At 39.3% G+C, this 18,293-nt stretch overlaps 1 protein-coding gene across 2 annotated transcripts; it reads left to right on the top strand.

The window, feature by feature from the left end:
• Positions 1–7,934: 7,934 nt before the first annotated feature.
• On the top strand, positions 7,935–17,704 carry LOC147487126 (ATPase complex subunit). Of its 2 annotated transcripts, none has more exons than XM_086572249.1 (7): positions 7,935–8,221; positions 8,294–8,334; positions 8,416–8,479; positions 9,201–9,392; positions 16,358–16,429; positions 16,822–17,000; positions 17,085–17,704. In XM_086572249.1, the coding sequence occupies exons 1-7, from the start codon at positions 8,081–8,083 to the stop codon at positions 17,200–17,202; spliced, it is 807 nt and encodes a 268-aa protein (XP_086428375.1). In that variant the 5' UTR covers positions 7,935–8,080; the 3' UTR covers positions 17,203–17,704. The 2 variants fall into 2 exon arrangements, with proteins under 2 accessions (XP_086428375.1, XP_086428376.1); XM_086572250.1 differs by having other exon boundaries at positions 8,122–8,221; positions 8,411–8,479.
• Positions 17,705–18,293: the final 589 nt, after the last annotated feature.

Here is an 18,293-nt window from a genome sequence, read left to right as displayed (position 1 = left end):
ACACCACGAAGTCGACTTCTCTTGTGGGTTGGTGGTACTGGCTTCTCACTTCCTAGCCAGCCCTTCCTAGTTTTTTTGCTAGGAATGCGAGACATACAAGAGGATCTACAGCAAGGGGTTCATGGTCTTCACTCGCTGCACAGAGGAATCATAGCTTTTTGGGCAACAGGCCACCATTTCCTCCACAAAGAGAGTGTAGTACACTTTTCGATCAAACCCCTTTATTTGTTTGAAAGATCAGGATATAGATCTAACATCTCATATATGATGTATGATATTCAAGCATGTTTGTAGCTGCAATCAAATTCGAAAGAAGATAACAAAGGAGTTTCTTGAGCACGTTATTTATATTTCTATAAGGGTTACTGTTGAGAAGAATAAACACATTTATTTCTTACTATTGAGAATTTCGGCTGGCAAAAGCAGCATACGTAGAGGCACTTACTCTAACAAAACAATCGTGCGAGGCATGCGACGAAAGGCTGCTGTGAAAGATCGATCGCCGTTAATTCTTCTTTTCACATTTCTGCTCGCGACTTTAAAAAGCTCTCAAGACTTCGTTACCCAAACCTTGTTTCTCTACTGGGTTGTTGCTATGCAAAACAGCAAACTTTATCTCGTCTGCTAGTAATGTTAAATTCTTAGATCTATTTTTTTCTATGAATACGCTTTTATAATATTTCGTAGATAAGTTTTACGGGGTGGATTCTTATCTACACTGGATTCTTATCTCATTCAAGGTGAAATACAGTTTTAGTCACGCAAGTCTTCACTTTCGACTCCAACTCGTATTTTTACTTCCTTTTCTTCATATTCTTACGAAACTGCCCCTACGTTTAATTTCAACGGTCTAATCCTCGTATCGCTATTTCGCTAGCACGCGTCGTCGACATCCACTTTCGCATTGTTACGTAATGCGTTCGGTACAATGTTCGGCACTCAATTTCTTTTGAAATTTTTTCTGTACATCTTTTATTTTTTCTGTGCATTTTTCCGCCATTTTTTAATTACATTGCGTCACGTATACGTTAGTTTGACATTATTTCGTTTCGATAATTCACGAATTTTTCCGATTGTCTATTTTCCTATCGTTTACGTTCACACGACACTTTGTTATACATTCCGCTTACTCTTTTCTTATTCCAAGTTTTCCTTGATTTTTCTTCTCTTCTTTGCCATGTGAACTTTGTTCGCATACCAAAGAAGGGGAGGTGTTTCAACCCCCACCTACGTGGCAAACGTCCATTAGTAGGGTCTCTATTTTATTCATTTAATCGACAAGGCTAAAGCCCAATTTGCAATACCATGGATCAATGTACAGGCCTGTTAACTCATGTGTCTAAGGCTGAACCTTAGCCACATGACTTGCTACTAATGTACATTGATTTAAGTCCAGATTCATTTCTTATCAAAGAGATAATTATCAGTTGAGAGTTATATTCTATCACAATTACTCAAGCTACAAGATTACTTAAGCTACAAGGACTCTCTACTCTACCTCTATAAATACCAAACTATTTTTCATAAGGAACTACGAGGAAACTTGATCCCTAGAGAATAGATATTGGGTACGTAGGCAGCCATTTTTTGGTTCAGTTTCATCTCCCCCAATATCAAATTCCTCTGTTTCTTAGTGTGTTCTTTACCATTACTCTCGTTGTGTTGAAGCAGTTTACTGCCAAAACAATACCCAAATTAAACTTTCTTATTCAACACTACATGTGAATCGTATCTACATGTAGTGTTAGGGGGCGGTAGTATATAGCTTCGCTAATATTCATGCCAATACTTTTCAAGTTCTATTTTATTGCCAAGCTATTGTTGAAGATTTTCCATTTCAGAAAAATCCATGGCTTTGCCTTACAAGCAACATCATGGTAATTCAAGATAACTAAAGTGCAGGAGCCTTCAAAATATCCTGACTATAAACGGAAGTTACATAATAAGAAAAGCAAGATGTCAAGCTGGCTAGTCTGTAACACGATTCTTGAGCAGGCGCAACTCCTCAACTAGATGTTAGTTTTCCTGCACCACATAACATGTATTCTCCTCACTTAGATGATGGTCACTCTCCATAGCTTGTACAACATTTTGGGACTCCCTGAGCTTATCAACTAAAGTAATCAGCTCTAAGTTTTTAGACGCAATCATCTCATCACGAACAATCAGTGTTTCTCTAAGTTGATGACATTCCTCCAACAAAGTGGTAACATGGTCCTGTAAACGTTGAATTCTAGCTCAACCTCGGCACAAGCCTCACGAAAAAGGGTAGAGGACTTAATCAAGACCTCATCGGCATGCTGAAAAGATAGTGAAAATGGTACCGAACCGGAACAAGGGTCCTTTCTAACTCTTTTAGCAGAGCAATTATCTACAGAATTGTCTCTCATCACTCTGTGGTTACCGGAGTGACCATAGACATGGACAGAGTGAGCCGACTATACATCATCCATAGCATCAGAAATCCAAGTATCTGTTAAAGAAAGAACTAAATTGAACTGCAGAACAAAGAAAACTGTGGAAGAAGAAAATAATTTCTTAAGGAGCTCACCTGAGAAATTATTTGGAACATCCGTTCCGCTACCTGCCCAACCTCGAACTCTGTAGACTGGTGTATGCCATGTTAAGTAATTAGTAGGGGGTGCATAAACTTCCTATCCGAAGAGACAAAGTCAACTATGAAGAAAGGAATGCCCTTCAAAATCCTTTTCTTAGGCCTGAGCATAAGATGCATCTCCGTTGTTCCAAGTTTGATGTCATAAGACTGGCGGATATAGCGAACTGGGCTTGTTACTAAATTGAACAAGATCATCATCTGCCCAGGGGCAAGCCCTTACCAATTCAGCAATCTGGACATCACCTTCCCCAAGGGAAGTCTCAAACCATACTATAGCTAAGCATAGGAAACAACTTATCATTTCCAGCCATCAGAATTGCCAAGTCATCATGCTTATGTATAACAACACTCTCAGGTATATCAGTACTGACATGCTTGTTCGAAAGCAACATTTTCAGATTATTTTTCTCTTCTCTGCCACGTGGCTGCTCTGCGTGACAGGGGGCGATGTGTGGACCCTAATAAATGGTCCACATGACATTATCTGATCCTCCTATTCTGTGGCCTCGTTGGATCGATTATGTGCAATGGGACATCTAGCTCGATGGAATGCTCAGCAACACAGCATCTCAATGGACCGCTGGGCATGTCTCTGGACATGGCACCCAGACTGAACCCTTTATATATGCAGGCTTAGCCCGGGTTCGTAGCCAGGGCATAGAATGCCCAGCAGCACAACGTCTTTATGGACCAGTTAGGCAAGTTCTCTGGACATGGCACCCAGACTGGATCCTTCATATCTGCAGGCTTAGCCCTGGTTCGTAGCCAGGGCACAACATGGCATGTGGGCCAAGCCTCACTGTAAGTCCGTAATCAGCTAAAAACAAGGCCTAGTCGGATCCCACAGAGTCCGGAGGCTTTGACTCTATTCAATGTACCTGAAAACTAGGGATAAGGATCCAGATTCAGAGATTCTCTAGGTTTTTGGGTGGTTACATATTGAAGAGTTTTCCAGCAACAGAACTACATTGAAAGCTTTATACTCCGTAGACTTTCAGAGACTTGATCCCTCTAAGGTATATAGGCAACCACCGAACTAAAAAGTGGTTCAGTCTCAACATCTCAAACAAACTAATTCATCGTTACTTTAATATTCTGTGCATAATTCTGTAGGTGGTGCTATTCGGAAGGTCAGTTTCTCAAGAGTGTTTTGGTAGATCTGTAGCTTACAGTTTTTTCTCCGACAATTATTCAATATGTTGCTCAAGCAACTCCTATATATGTTATGTCTACCTACGCAATGCCTATTAATATTTGTGACAAAATTGATAAGGCATGCAGAAGTTTTTATTGGCACGGTACTGATGACACTAAGGGGGTCCATACCATTAGGTAGGACAAACTCTATTGGCTTTAGAAAAGCTAGTGATATGAGTAAAGTTTTGCTTGCTAAACATTGTTGGAGAGCTACAACTAGCACTACATCTCTTTGGGCTAGAACTTTTAGAGTCATGTATGGTAATAAGTGGGTAGGTCAAAAACCTGAACCTGTCTCTAACGCTTCATACTTCTGGAATGGAGTACACAAACATTACGATGAGTTCAAGAAATGTTTGATTTGAAGAATTGGACATGGTACTGAGATCTTAGTTTTCAAAGACCCCTTGCTATAGATAAATGGTAAAACCATGCATTGTTCTCAAAGACCACATGGTTATACCAAATGGTTTGGAAAACATTAGGGTTGCTGAGTTAATGTTGGATGGCGGTGCTCAATGGGATATACCTAAACTGAATGATATTTTCCCACCCCAAATAATTCCCTTCATTCAAACCTTGACTATTAGGCCTGATGTAGAGAGTGACAAACTCTTATATAATCATTCTTCAAATGGACTTTTTTCCATGAGATCTGCATTCAGCTTTTCCTCCGGTGAAGAATATTGGAGTACACATTCATCTTCTTATCGAGAAAACTGTAGCTAAGATTTGGAAGTTGAAATTGGCTAGCAATTGGCAACACTTTATCTGGAAGTTGTATATGCAAGCTCTACCTACAAGAGATCGACTGCTAGAAAGAAAGATATAAGGGGATATGACTTGCCCCTTCTGTGAATCTTGTATTGAGACACCAGTACATATCTTCTTGACTTGTGGTTGAACAAAGAGTTTGTGGTTCACTAACCCTATCAACTTGAAAGTTAAAGCGTACCCGGATTGGAGCATATGACAATGGCTTAACGAGGTTGTCAATTGGTGTCACAACAAGAATGAGGATATAGCAGCCAAAGGATTTCTAGTTTGTATAGTCATACATCACATTTGGGAAGCAAGGAACTTGTATAAGTTCGAACAAACAAACTTCAGGAAATAGGGCATCATCAGAGGATCAGTGACTATATGGCATAAATGCTTGGAAACATATAAAACAGACAAATAATAAGAGGATTCCCTTCATATCTCTTACCTTAACTCTACTCCTATGAATATGGTTGAATCGCTTCCAGTTGTTAATGAAGATTGCATTAATATACGATTTGATGCCTCTTTTGACAGGGGAAGGGGGGGAGAGGAGTAGGTGCAGCTGGAGTGATAGCTTAGAATATGGAAGGAAAGCCAGTTGTTGCAGTCTTCAAAACCTTCAAAGTTTGAAGTGCGGAAGAAGCTAAGTTTGTGGTAAATGAAACTGCTATCCACTTGGATGGAACTCTATCTGCAAGTTGCTTTCTTATTGAAGGAGACAACCAAAGAGTGATTCAAACTCTAGCAAATCCGACACCTTTTACTACTTTTGAGAACCTAGCATGGCAATTAGAGTCCATTGTAACAACTTCAAAGTTTTCTCTTAATAAGGTTATGTCTCGTAGTATAGTTCATATGCATTGGATTAGTAGGTTATTTAACGGGGAGACCCATGAACTTGCTAGGTGGGCTATTTGGTATCAAGATATAAAGCCTCTTCCAAAGTGTATTGGAACTCTAGATTGTGATCTCACTCAAATTTAAATTTTAATGTGATGGGTGATTAGCTGGAAAAAAAAATGGCACATATTGCACACTATATAAGAGGGAAAGAAAACTGAAACGTTATTAATTTCTTAGTCCATCGATTTTATTGATATTCAATTTCTTATTCATACAGCCATATATACAAACCACACCTTCCAATTCCCTCTAATTTCAACATTTTCTTAAACTTATTCTATATCTAATATTAGTAGATAGGTACTCGCTATTGACACTTTCCATTTTGTGTTGGGCAAACCAAAAAAAAAAAAAAAAAAAAATTGTTACATATTTGCCATTGACCTAAAAAATATATTTTGTGTTGGGCACCCCCAAGACTAAATAAAGTTAACATATTGCCAACCTTTTGTAGCCTTTATCTTCTCTTAATAAAAACTTGTTTGGAGAATTGGTTTATTTCTCATGTTATCTCCCCATTTTTGGTATATATACTTGGGTGAAATCAATAAGAATTGGAGGCCTTTCGAATTTCAAGTAAACGTCGCGTGAAATGCAATTGGTTCAAATGAATTTTATTGAGTTATATGCAATGTACATTGTTGGCACGTTCCGCTGGTTCATCATTTGAAAGCAGTACCACTTTCCATTACACCTGAACTTTATGTTTCGAAGAAGTTGTGAAGCAAGTAAATTGATTTGAAAATGACTATGAGTTGTTATTAACTTCGTGTCCGATCTTGAACAATTACATGACTGCCTATCAAGAGCAGTTCTCAATGCACCCAAGAACCCAAGATTCTCTATGTTTATCGGGGGGAAAAAATCCCAAGCTTCTCTATGTTTCTCACCCACACTGGAAAAAGACGTAAGCATTTAATAAGGTCACTTCCATGAGACTGTACCGCATCTGGTGAAGATCCTTGCCCTAGTAGTGCCCAGCCATTCTTGCTGTCATCACGACTCATCAATGACACCACCAAAGCCTACAAAATGTGATCAGTATCTGTCGACTTTCCTAGTTGGAGTTTTGATCTTTGGATACTCTCCAACCGAAGCCAAAAGAAATGTATATCTTGTAAAGAGAGGTATCCACTTAATTTTTCTCGAGCTATTGCTGCTATTATATTACTGATTGTTGCATCATGTTTCCTCTTACCAACTTAAACTCCAATTTGCATCTTGCAGAGCTGTTCTTCCTTCCAAGTCGCAAAGGGATAAGCCACACTACCCCAGATAAAAACCATACTGATTGCATATGTGGAGGAAACTGTCCCACGAGGATCCAAAACAATTCAAATATCAATGGCTCGTCTATAAAGTTTCAAACCTTCTTAACGTATTTCACCACCACCGAACTAAGTAACCATGGGTGGCGTGTATTGAATACCATGGTAAAGTGTTTGATAATAGATTAAAAACTTCAACTTCAGTGTTGCTCCACGTATTAGAAGATGAAATCAGGAGTAGTATGGGAGTACAGTAGTATAAAGCGAGCAGCATCACCAAGTCGTCTGGGAGTATTATAAAGCGACATCACCAAGTCGTTTGGGAGTACAGTAGTATAAATCGAGCGGCATCACCAAGTCGTCTGGGAGTAGTATAAAGCGACATCACCAAGTCGTTCAAATACTTTTGGAAATTTGGCCTTGGGGTGGCACTGGCTGGTTGTCTGGAAATACAGAATACGACTTCACTGAGTCACTCAAAATAATTGAATGATGCCCCGTACATTCATTTGTGATTTGAAGAATTGATCTAGGTGGGCCGTTTGGACTAAGTAATAGTATACACCAATAATCAGTACTCTTGATTGGTTTCAATTCTTCCATGGAGATAATACTTAGAAGCTAAAATTAGTTCTCAGATACACTAAATTGTAGTATCAATCATTTTTCAATGAAACCAAACCATATATATCCAAACATTTTCAATAGACTCTCTTCTATGGCCCCATTTAGCATTGCTGAATTTTTCAGTTCCATATCTATAAGCATGTGGATTTATTGTTAGACCAGCTTCCTCCTTTTACAGATTATATTGATTGTACAATTACTCCACCAGAAGACATGCTTCGTTTCTGATTTCTAAGTCAAAACAGAATCTATACAATACATGTGCACATAGTTCTCTCAAGACATAAAACTATGACGCACCTTGCTCAGATTGCTTGGAAATAAAAGATATGAACTAGTTGGGGAAAGTGACAAAGAAGGAGTGTGAACTGGTGGCAACCGGTATTTTTTTGGTTCATTTGGTTTAGACTTTTTTGGTGGGGGGTGTAATGGACCTCGTGTAGTGCCCAAAACAATTGGCAGACCCCAAATTGGGCTGGGGTCTGCCCAACACAATATGGGTGGTGTCAATAGTAAGACTCTTACTAGTATCAAGAAAAGAATTTAGCATCTGAAGTTCTGAACCTGACGATTATGAGTTCCTGTCCGCCAATTTAGTTAATCATGACCCGCAGCAAAAGCAAAAACCAATAAACCCCAAAAGCCCATAACAAGCCCAATAAAACTCCCACTTCTCTTCCTAATTCTCCACACACACTCGAAAATGTTGAAATTTAAGCGTTTGACAAATCTTCATTTCTCAAACCCAACCAATTTGTTTGAATCAAATTTTTTACTAAATAAAACCAATAAATTTCACCCGTTATACAGAACCACCACTTATCGATTTCTCGACTTTTACAAGGTTAATCACATTTCTTTCACTGTAACTTTTTTGTTATTACTTAAATTACTCACATTGTTTTTCAACTTTCAGCTGGGGGATAAAGATGCTATAAATAAAGAACGAGCTAGACTGTAAGTGTTTTTCGTTTCTTGTAGGCATTTCTTCAAACATAATGTGGTTCAAGTGTTTTTTTTTTTTTTGGTTTAGAGCAGTACTGATGAAATGAATAGAGGGTATTTTGCTGATATTGCGGAACTTAAGAAACATGGTGGTAAGGTAAGGTATGATAAACTAAACTCTGGGTCTGTTTCGATTTCGTTTTTTTTTTAATAAGTGTTTTAGTTTTGAGGGTTTTGAAATAATGTTAATATAAACTAGACTAATTTGTAATGGACAATGGACGAATGCTCTTAATGAGCTTGACCCAAATGACCCACCATGCAAGCTTAGTGTTCTGCCCACTGCTCAACTCCATAATCTTCTATCTTTCTGGAAGACCTACCAACTAAACCTGCATGACTACAAGCTGATGAAGACAGAGACAAAGCTAATACCATCTTGCTGTATAGCGTATACCAGAATCCACCATGTGTGAGAACATACTATCATTACCACAATGTCTCTCTCTGATATTTGTGTAACATTATTTAAGCAAGTATGAAATGTTATTTTTCCTTGAAGTATATATTTGGACGAAATGTATGGATACACTAATATACTTGCAAACCTCTGAAGGTTTTCAAGATGGTTTTTCTAAACCTTTTCCAGAGTCAAACCCAAGAAATTTCTCAAACTTATCTAATTGCTAATGGCACTAATATCTAAAATAGTAAAATATTGTGTTTTTAAGGCGCAAGGTTACGGGCTATAGCGCTTCTCATTTTTTTCAAATAAAACTTACAATTTCGCGACTCATGCTTATAACAGAATACAACAGCCACACACGTGTTTAAAATTATCTGTTTAGTGATCATGCTTTTGAATTTGTTTTCTGTAGATTTCGATGGCAAATAAAACTATTGTTCCAGCAATGGTAGCGGTGAAATTCCCTCCATTAGAAGTGAATTTTTCAGATGGCACGAGTTTAAAGTTACCTATTAGTACATCTCAAGATAAAGAGGTTGAAGATAGGAAAGTTGTTGTTTCTGGTGCGACGTTGCTATGCCTTTCTTTCCGGGCAAATTCTCAGGTTTTCAATTCTACTCTTTTCTTAAAAGTAGTCCTCATGTACTTTTAGGTTATTATGCTTAGTTAAATGCGCTTCACGTATGTTCGATTCCAGGCATGTATCTTGCTTTTAGAGATGCTATAGAATGAAAATTACTACATTAATGTTAATGATTGCAATCATCGGAGATAAAAAAATGTATTTCACCTGCCACCCAAGTCCCTACGCCTTACCTTGTATCTCAGTTCTCTCTTTCTCAGTGTCGGGTTATTCCTGAAGCTTTTCGATGGCATATTTAATGGGTAGAACCACATGGCTAAGTGAATGTGTCTCGGTTATTGACAACTTTGTATTGCCTATTCCATGTTTGTTGAATATTTTGGGGTTGGGGGTAGTTGGCATTCTTGTCCAATGCTTCATTCAGTTGGCATGGCAGTTCCGTAGTTGATATGTACAAAGTCTAATGCTATACTTATTTACTTCTATACTGTATCTAGAGAAGCATCTGTTTCGAATATGAATTCGCTACTTCTAGACAATGTAGATGAGAAACTGTACCATTTTCTGAAAAGGTTCCAAGATTTATTCATGAAAATATTTTCTACACATTGTCAAGTCAAGAGATGAACTGACATCGATGAAGTAAGAGATTTTCTGTAGATCGGGGATGGCATGAGATCGATGTTAAGCGACATCAGAGAACAAGAGTTTTGAGATAGAGAGATTCACACAGGAAATGCGGTGCATAGAATCTCAATTACAAAGAGGTTGTGATGGGGTTTTCTATGCTCCATTGCTCCAACTACAGAAGGTGGAGGATGATGGCTGGGGAAATTCTGTGTGAAAGCACCATTGGTGGAGAAAGAAGGAAATTGTTGAGATACTCCGATGAGATGGTTTCTATTGTAGGAACATTAGAGTAAATGGGGTGACTTTGTTCAGCTGTTGTTCTTCAAGAAGAACGAGAAAACACTTCCCAAAACCATTAGTGTTCCGGAGGATATGAATTTGTGTTTCATTGGTTTGTTCACTCCAGGCATCAGATTTGGGGGCTATGCAGATGGTACCCTGGGCATCAAAGTACTAACACTACCAAGGCGCCCAACTCTTCCTGTAGAGTATGAGACCGTCACCAGGGTGAATATCTGCTCGAATGGTGCCTTAATGAATGTCGAGCAGTGGTCAAAAGAAGTGTTAAGTACCTCAACTGTGGCTAATACAGACTGATCATGGGTTAAGCGGATGGTGAATGGGGTTTTGTGGAAGTGTCGATCTTAGAGTTCTCGAGGATGGCTGGGTGTTAGTTCTTCTTCAATCCAATGACATGGCGGTGAGGATTACTTGTATGGCTCCATTGCAATCTCAAGGCAGCACCCTAACCTTTCAAAGATGGAGATCCGAACTCAATGCATATGACCAATCTCTATTGAATGCATGCACCCGATTGATTGCCTTCAAATGTATACCTCTTCACCTGAAAACAGAGGAGGTGGTCAAGCTCCTAGCAAAGAAGTGTGAAGCATGGAGAAGGACTGATTTGCACAGTTGGAGGACATCTCAATTTCCACAGTTGAAGCTGAAATTGATGGGATTCAACTTGGGAAAACCCCTAGAGTTTTTATGCTCGGTAATGGCTACATCTATTCAGTGGTGGTGGATGTAGAAGTTCAAAGCAGTATAGACAGCTCACTGCTACTGTAGTGGCATGATCAGTTGTGCCTCGTCAGGCAAAATGCCAACGTGGAAGCTGAAGTTGACAGGGTGCAAACATGCACTCCTTGAGTAAACCACCTGGATTTGTGGTGGTTCCTAATGTGTTGGATGATGTGGTACAGGGAGAAAGGGCTGTTCAGATTCATATTTGAATTCAAATTTGGACTATGCGTTGGCACGTGGCAGTACTGGGTGGGATGTAGTTGGCAGAAGCAATGGTGTTTGAGCATCAGAATAAGCAAGTGAGGTCTCAGGGGGAGTCCTCACTTCCATTAATAAGCGGATCTCTGACCCCTTTCTGACTCTAGTCAATGAGCATAGTCTGGCGGATACTGAGCTAGATGTACCTGGTCAAAGCCCATACTGTGTAGCGGAGTTCATTATTGATCCACCAATTTCTCCGGGTCAGGAGCAGATTGAGAGGGCTGCCCCAAGTTGTTCTAGGCCTCAAACTTTTAGAGGATAAAGGCCCAAAAGGGGATGGGATCAATGCCTGTACCTGGGTGTGGACCTTTGAGTAGCCAAATTCTCACTAGTTAAGTAGTAGAAGACCCTGGAGGAAACATAGAATCCAGGGCCAGAGTGGGAGTGGCTTTAGCAAGCATAGACCTTGGACCAAACCCAATGGGCACTGACTTGAATACCGTCCAGGTGTACTCTGTTCCTGAACTGAATTTAAAGCTCGGCTCTTTCCTCTTCTAAAATTGGATACAACCAGAGCCCACCCTTGCCTGGCCACGACAATAGCACACCAGCGTTAAGCTTTAAATCCTCATCTCATAAAGGAATAGTAGTGAGGTAATCAATGATACTTCAGTGGATTAGGTGTTTAGTGGGACCTCGTCAAGTGGATCAGGTGTATGGTGATACCTACTGCAAAACGTATAGGGATTTTGTACATTATGGGATTCGATGTAATAGAAAACTTTTTGTTCAACTTGAAGCATCGAAGTAAGATTCAAAAGAATAGGCTGAAAGATAAACAACTTGTAGAAGAGGGGATTAGACGACAACTCTTTTATCAGTGAGAGTGGGGATAACTCTTCTAAAGACGATTGAGATCGTTTTTTGGAATGTGAGGGGAATAGGGAATGAAGACGTGCAACAACATTCAGAGAATTATTAAAAGGAGAAAAGTAGAAGCTACTCTCATTTAAGAGACCAAAAGAACGTACATAATATGGATTTGCTTGAAGGTACATGGAATTGGCTCTCAGTTCCAGCTTTGGGGAGGTCTGGTGGTATCATTGCCAATTGGAATTCGGAATTCATGACTGTGGTAGACAATTTGGTTGGTGCTTACGCCCTCTCTGTTATCTGTTCTTTGAAGGATGTAGAGTTTAAGTGGTTGCTTTGCTGCTGTTTATGGGCCAAGTCGGGATTCGAAAGAACAATTTTGGGGGAACTTGGCGATAATAGAGCTTGTTCATGTCTTCCTTGGTGCATGAGTGTGGACTTCAATATAACCTAATTTGTTCATGAAAATAAAGGTGATTCTTGCATTAATGGGTTGATGAGAAAATTTACCCATTTTGAATCAGACATGAGCTTGTAGATTTCCAGGTGGACAAGCTCTTTTCACATGGTAGATACTTGTACAATGTTAATGCTAGACCTGCTTCTAGTCTCCATCGATTGGGATGAGCATTTCTACAATGCGAGGGAACTCGCTGTCTCGCTCCATTGTTGGATGATCGAGCCATCATGCTGGAATGTGAGGTAGAGAAAAGACCCTTTGCTTGCAGGTTCAAACTCGTGTTGCGGGAGGAGCCTACTCTTATTCCTCTAATGCAAGAATGGTGGGAATCATTTTCTTACGGTGGCAGGCCGAGCGAAGTGTGGTGGAGAAAGCTGAAAGAACTAAAAGTCTCAAGCAGAAACAAGTGTAATACCAACGTTTGTGGTAGGGTGGACAAGAAGAGCGTAGGGAAGGTGGATGCCATTGATAAACTCGATATGGAGGAAGACTCATAATTGGTGGGGAACTAATTGGTGGAAAGGGTGAACCCAATATCTGAGGGGGAAAGTTGGAGGTACATGAAGAGATAAATGGGATGCCAGTACTTGTTATGTTTACTGGTTGGCTTGTATCGGAAACTGATTTATTAGCATAAACAAGATGATCGTAGAATGGCAGAATTATTGGTGATAAAGGAAAAATTAGAAATCACCCGTTAGAATACCAGATTACAAGTGCTCTTTGTATTCTAGCAATGATCTCACCAGGCCCATTCTTGATGGGATGGGCTTTGAAAGGTTGTCAGTTGATTACAAAGCAAGGGTGGAAAGTAATAGCGATGAAAATGAAATTCTTGTCACTCTCAAACATCTTGGTGGGGAAAAGGCCCCAGGGTCTGACAGTTTCGTGATGGTTGTTTACAGGAAATGTTGGCACTATATGGGAAGCGACATTATGGAAGTCATACAATTTCCAAGATTATGGGTATGTATATTAGCGAGTGAAAACTACTTTTATCCCGCTCATCCCAAAGAAGGAAGGAGTTCTGTGTATTGGAGACTATAGACCAAACAGCCTGATTGGTGGAATTTATAAGCTATAGTGTTGGTAACAAGAATTAGGGTGCTACGTGTTCTTATTTCTTGATACCAAGGAGCCTTTGTAATGGAGCGTCAAATACTCAATGGGGTCTTGATTGCAAATAAGTGCATTGACACGATAGAGACTGAGAATTCCAGGAGTTCTTTGTAAAGTTGACATAGCTGCGATTACAACAATGTCAACTGTGATTTCATGGGATATATGTTAAGAAGGATGGGTTTTGGTGACTTATGGCGCAAATGGATCCGAACCAACATTTCGACGGCTAGTTATTCCGTTAAGATAGAGGGTTCTGTTACTGATTTTTTTAGAAGCAAGAAAAGTCTGAGGCAAGGAAACCCAATATATCCTTTTGTTTATTATCATGATGGATGAGCAAACTAGAAAGGGTTAAGAGAGCAAAATCCTTAGATCTGTTGTGTGGTTTTAGGGCATCAAATAATGGCCCGGGCCCGGAGGTGGTTGTTTTAAAGTTTGTAGATGACACTTTGTTTCTTATAGATACATTGATAAGGTGCTAATGGTGAAAACTATACCCTCTCTTTTTGAAGTTGTATCTGGTCTTAATGCGAATCTAGCTAAGATATCAATCATGGGCGTTGGAGAGGTGGAGAATATTGAGAAAGAGGCGATTGTAATGAAATACTCGGTGGAGCGCCTACCATGTAAATACTTGGGTTTACTAATCGGGGCCAAGTACAAATGTAAAGAAGCTTGGGACTCTGTTATATGTTTAAAGAAAGCTAAGCAGCTGGAAACGTACCTTCACAAATTTAATAATTTACTTCATGTCCCTTTTTACAATTCCGAAGTGTTGGAGACAGGTTGGAAAAGATTGTTAGAGACTTTTTGTGGGGATCAAGCAAAGAAAGAAGAAAGTTTCATTTGGTGATGTAGGACCAAGTGTGTTCCCCTATCAGAGAAGAGGGATTGGGATTTTGACATTTCAGGCACATGAATGAAGTTTTGCTCGGAAAGTCGATTTGAAGGTTCGTTAAGGAGACTAATGCATTGTGGACTGTGGAGAGAGATTATTTTTGCTAAATATGGTGTAGAAAATGATGGGTGGTGGCGGAAGGAAGTGAGACAACCTCATGGGTGCAGATTGTGGAAAGGTGTTATGGTGAATTTTCACTTGGTAAAAAGAGGAATTCAGTGCAAAGTGGGAAATGGGAAATGGTATGAAGACTGTTCTGGCAGGAAGCATTGTATGCTGAAATTTCTCTTGCAAACAGGTTTCGGCATTTGTATGCAATGTCGAGGAGAAAGTTTGGACTTTATGAATGGTGAAGGCAACATTGTATCATGGAATCTTCATATTCGAGCATTAATTAATAATTAGGAGGTCAATAGTGTGGTGCAGATGTTGGAGCTGCTACAAATTTTTCAATGAGAAGACAGTGATGACCAATGGACGTGGGCATGGGAAAAGAACAATGTGTTTTCAGGTAACTCGCTGTATGAAAAAATTGGAGAGGAGTATGGGATTACAACAGGACCAATCAACTTTTTTTACAAGGTTGTGTGGAAGAAAGCAATCCCCTCAAAAATTTCTTCTTTCGTGTTGGCGCTTTTTTAATCGAATCTTGACAGTCGACATTGTACAAAGGCAAGGGATTAGTATTCCAAACAGATGTGTGGTGTGTGGAATTTAAAGAGACAGTTATGCATCTTTTCATGCATTGCAATGTGGACAGGTTTAAAATGACTTGACAGCAGGGATGGCTCCGTTTAACTCTCCAGAAACCACTTTCCTCAATTTAAAGGATGTGTTCTTGCTATGGCCATAACCTACTGTCACCAACTTTGGGAAATTGGTGTGGGATGGTGTTTATGGAGGGCTAGAAATGACCTGTTATTTCCAAACAAGACCACAACAGTAGGGAAGATCATAATAGCCTTAAAGGCATGTGTGTGGTATGACTGGTATCCATCCACCTTGCCAGAGAAAAGGGGTAAAAGATTTGAGGAGCTTATGTCTAACTGGTCCACTGTCATTCAAGGTAGTGTAGGATAGCTTCTTGTGGGGTTATGCAAGTGTGTCCTGTTGCTGTAGTTTAAGAGTATCTCTCTCGTATCTTTACACCCTCCCTCCTACAGAGGTGCAGCAGCAACTTCTTGCAGTAAACTTTGATTGATTTTAATTAAAGACATTATCAATCAAAAAGTCTGATATCACTATCAATTGGTGAATACACATTTTGATCTTACACTGGAAGGTGAGGTGGGCATTTGCGCAATAGTAGGTTGGCCTCATTGTGATCTGGAGTGACGGTTTCGATTAATGGAAACATCCCATGTATGCAAGTTTAAGACTGTACTTATGATCCTCCCCACACCCCACGCTGGTTGGAGAGTGTGCACTGGGCTACCCCTTTTTTGTCACTGTAAGGTTCTCTTGGTAGTGATCTTTGAGTGTATTTACGCAAACAGGTTTGGACTAAGCTTGGGTCTTGACAGTTGGCATGTGACTCTGTGATCCCAACATTGAATAGTTAATAAATTGTAATGGCGCTTTACCATCAGTTGGTTGAGATATCCTAGCATATTATAGGAGCGTTACGTAATTGAATTTGTTTTCATCAAAAATGGGAATCCTTATGTTTTGTCAATTTTTCATCAAGTTACTATTGCTGATTTATGCTCTTATGCTTACTTATCAATATTTCCCACTTAATTCTGATACAGCCCTATTGTTCATTTCACAAAACAGGCAATGATTTATTCTTGGCGTACACCATTCATGGATGCATTTAGTGCTTCAAATGATGTCCAGATATATGAGGTAATTACACCACAGAATATGCTGATCGTTTGATATCTTATTGTCATATCGTTATGTAAGGCTTGAGCACCTAATGTTCACAACACAATAATTTTAATTCTGATTCTTATTTTCATATACTGAAGTATTGAACCGACTTATATGTAAGTGGTCTTTACATCCTTTGTAAGGGGTAAGGCTTTATTTGAGACCATTTGTCTGATTTATGTGGTTGTGTGTACTGTGTGTGTTGTGCAAACTACATGTTTCTAAAAATAAGGCACCATTTACATGAGGTGTATAACAATAACAGTGCTAAACATATGCTGTAGTTTATTCAGAGTGCAATTACCTAAACACATTACAAGAAACTGCAAAACATGAAACCATTTTATTTATTTTTTTCATTTCAGGTCTCATTGATTGATTCTTGGTTCTTATCACTGAATCTAGTCAAACGCCTACTTCTTTTGATAATGCGCAAACCTAAAACAGATGAACCAAATAATGCCCTCCAAAGACAGATTGGTTACGTTTTTGGAGACCATTATTACGTCAGAAAAGAGCTGAAAATTCTGAACCTACTCACCGGGTAAGTTCCACGGTTTTTCCAAACATGGTGTGGTCGTATTAAGTCATTTTGCATTTTTGTAATGTGTACGCCATCTTTCTACAGGTACATATTCTTGCTTGACAGGTTTGGTAGAATTAGATGGCAAGGTACTGGATTGGCAACAGAAGAGGAGTTGGCATCCCTTAAGTCGTGTGCGTCCCTGTTGTTAGAAGAAAAATGAGATGGCTACTCTTAGAGCGACAGAACCTGGCCTGAGGTCTTAATTTCTTTTGGGTGATGGAGATTAGCTGCAATTGAAGAACAGATAGAGAACAAAAGATAAAAAGAGCAGTTTCTTGAATTAAATACCATGCTTCGACCTATTAACATGTCATAGTTGGAATCAATGCTTGTTAACATGGCTATCAAATGCCCAACTTTTTCATTTTCTCCATTTCCTTGGGTGACGTCCAACAGAGTTGTTTTGTTGTTGCAGTATTGTTGTTAGTAGTAGAAGTGTAGAACCATGTTTTACTGTGGGCAGGGAATAATGTTGGTTCTACAAGAAAAATTACAGAGGAAAGAGCTGCCCCAGATCAACGGAGTGCAAATTTTTAATTTTACAGAGGTTGTAGGATTTTCTATTGTGTAACTCATGAAGCCTTGAACAATGAATCATTCCTGAGCATGTACTTCAAGACAGTACAAGGAGTTCCACACTACATATCTTTTAGTCACATAAATTGTCAGGTCGACACGACCTAGAGCAAAAGTTAATATCTTTTTTTTACCAAAAAAACAGTTAAACATCTTTTGGTTGGTGGATAGTTAAGAATCTCGTACTTTGCAAGATATGCATATTTATCCCTCAGCTATGCACCTATGCACCTTCGTTCATGGTCCCGAAAGACAGCAGCAAGGAAACCTCCTTTTTGCCTCAGTTAATTCGAACCAACCCGGGGGGGTCCCTATGTTCCTATCCTTTTTCAGTTTCAGAATATGCGGTTGAGGAGTTTTTTTTTTTTTTTTTTCCTAAGTGAGGTTGAGGAGTCACATGATGCATAAGCGTTTTGGTGTATGATTCGGTCCATTCTATACATCAAATCAATTTTAGTTGTTTAAATTAGATAATTGTTTATTAAGAGCCCAAAATGTAGGTTCCAACCAGTGGATTGCTCCAGGAGGGTGCAACGGGGTGCCTGGCCCTTGCTATATAACGTACCTGAGGAATAGGGAAGAATTTTTTTTTCGTTAATCAGGAATAGGGAAGAATGAAAAATCCAATTCTATTGCACAACTTATGAATCTAACTCCTATATGTCTAGAGCAAGA

Source organism: Coptis chinensis, chromosome 7 (genome assembly GCF_015680905.1).
Source record: "Coptis chinensis isolate HL-2020 chromosome 7, ASM1568090v1, whole genome shotgun sequence".
Taxonomy (NCBI): domain Eukaryota; kingdom Viridiplantae; phylum Streptophyta; class Magnoliopsida; order Ranunculales; family Ranunculaceae; genus Coptis; species Coptis chinensis.
Note: the sequence above shows the minus strand (reverse complement) of the source record. Positions and strands in the feature narration are given on the sequence as shown.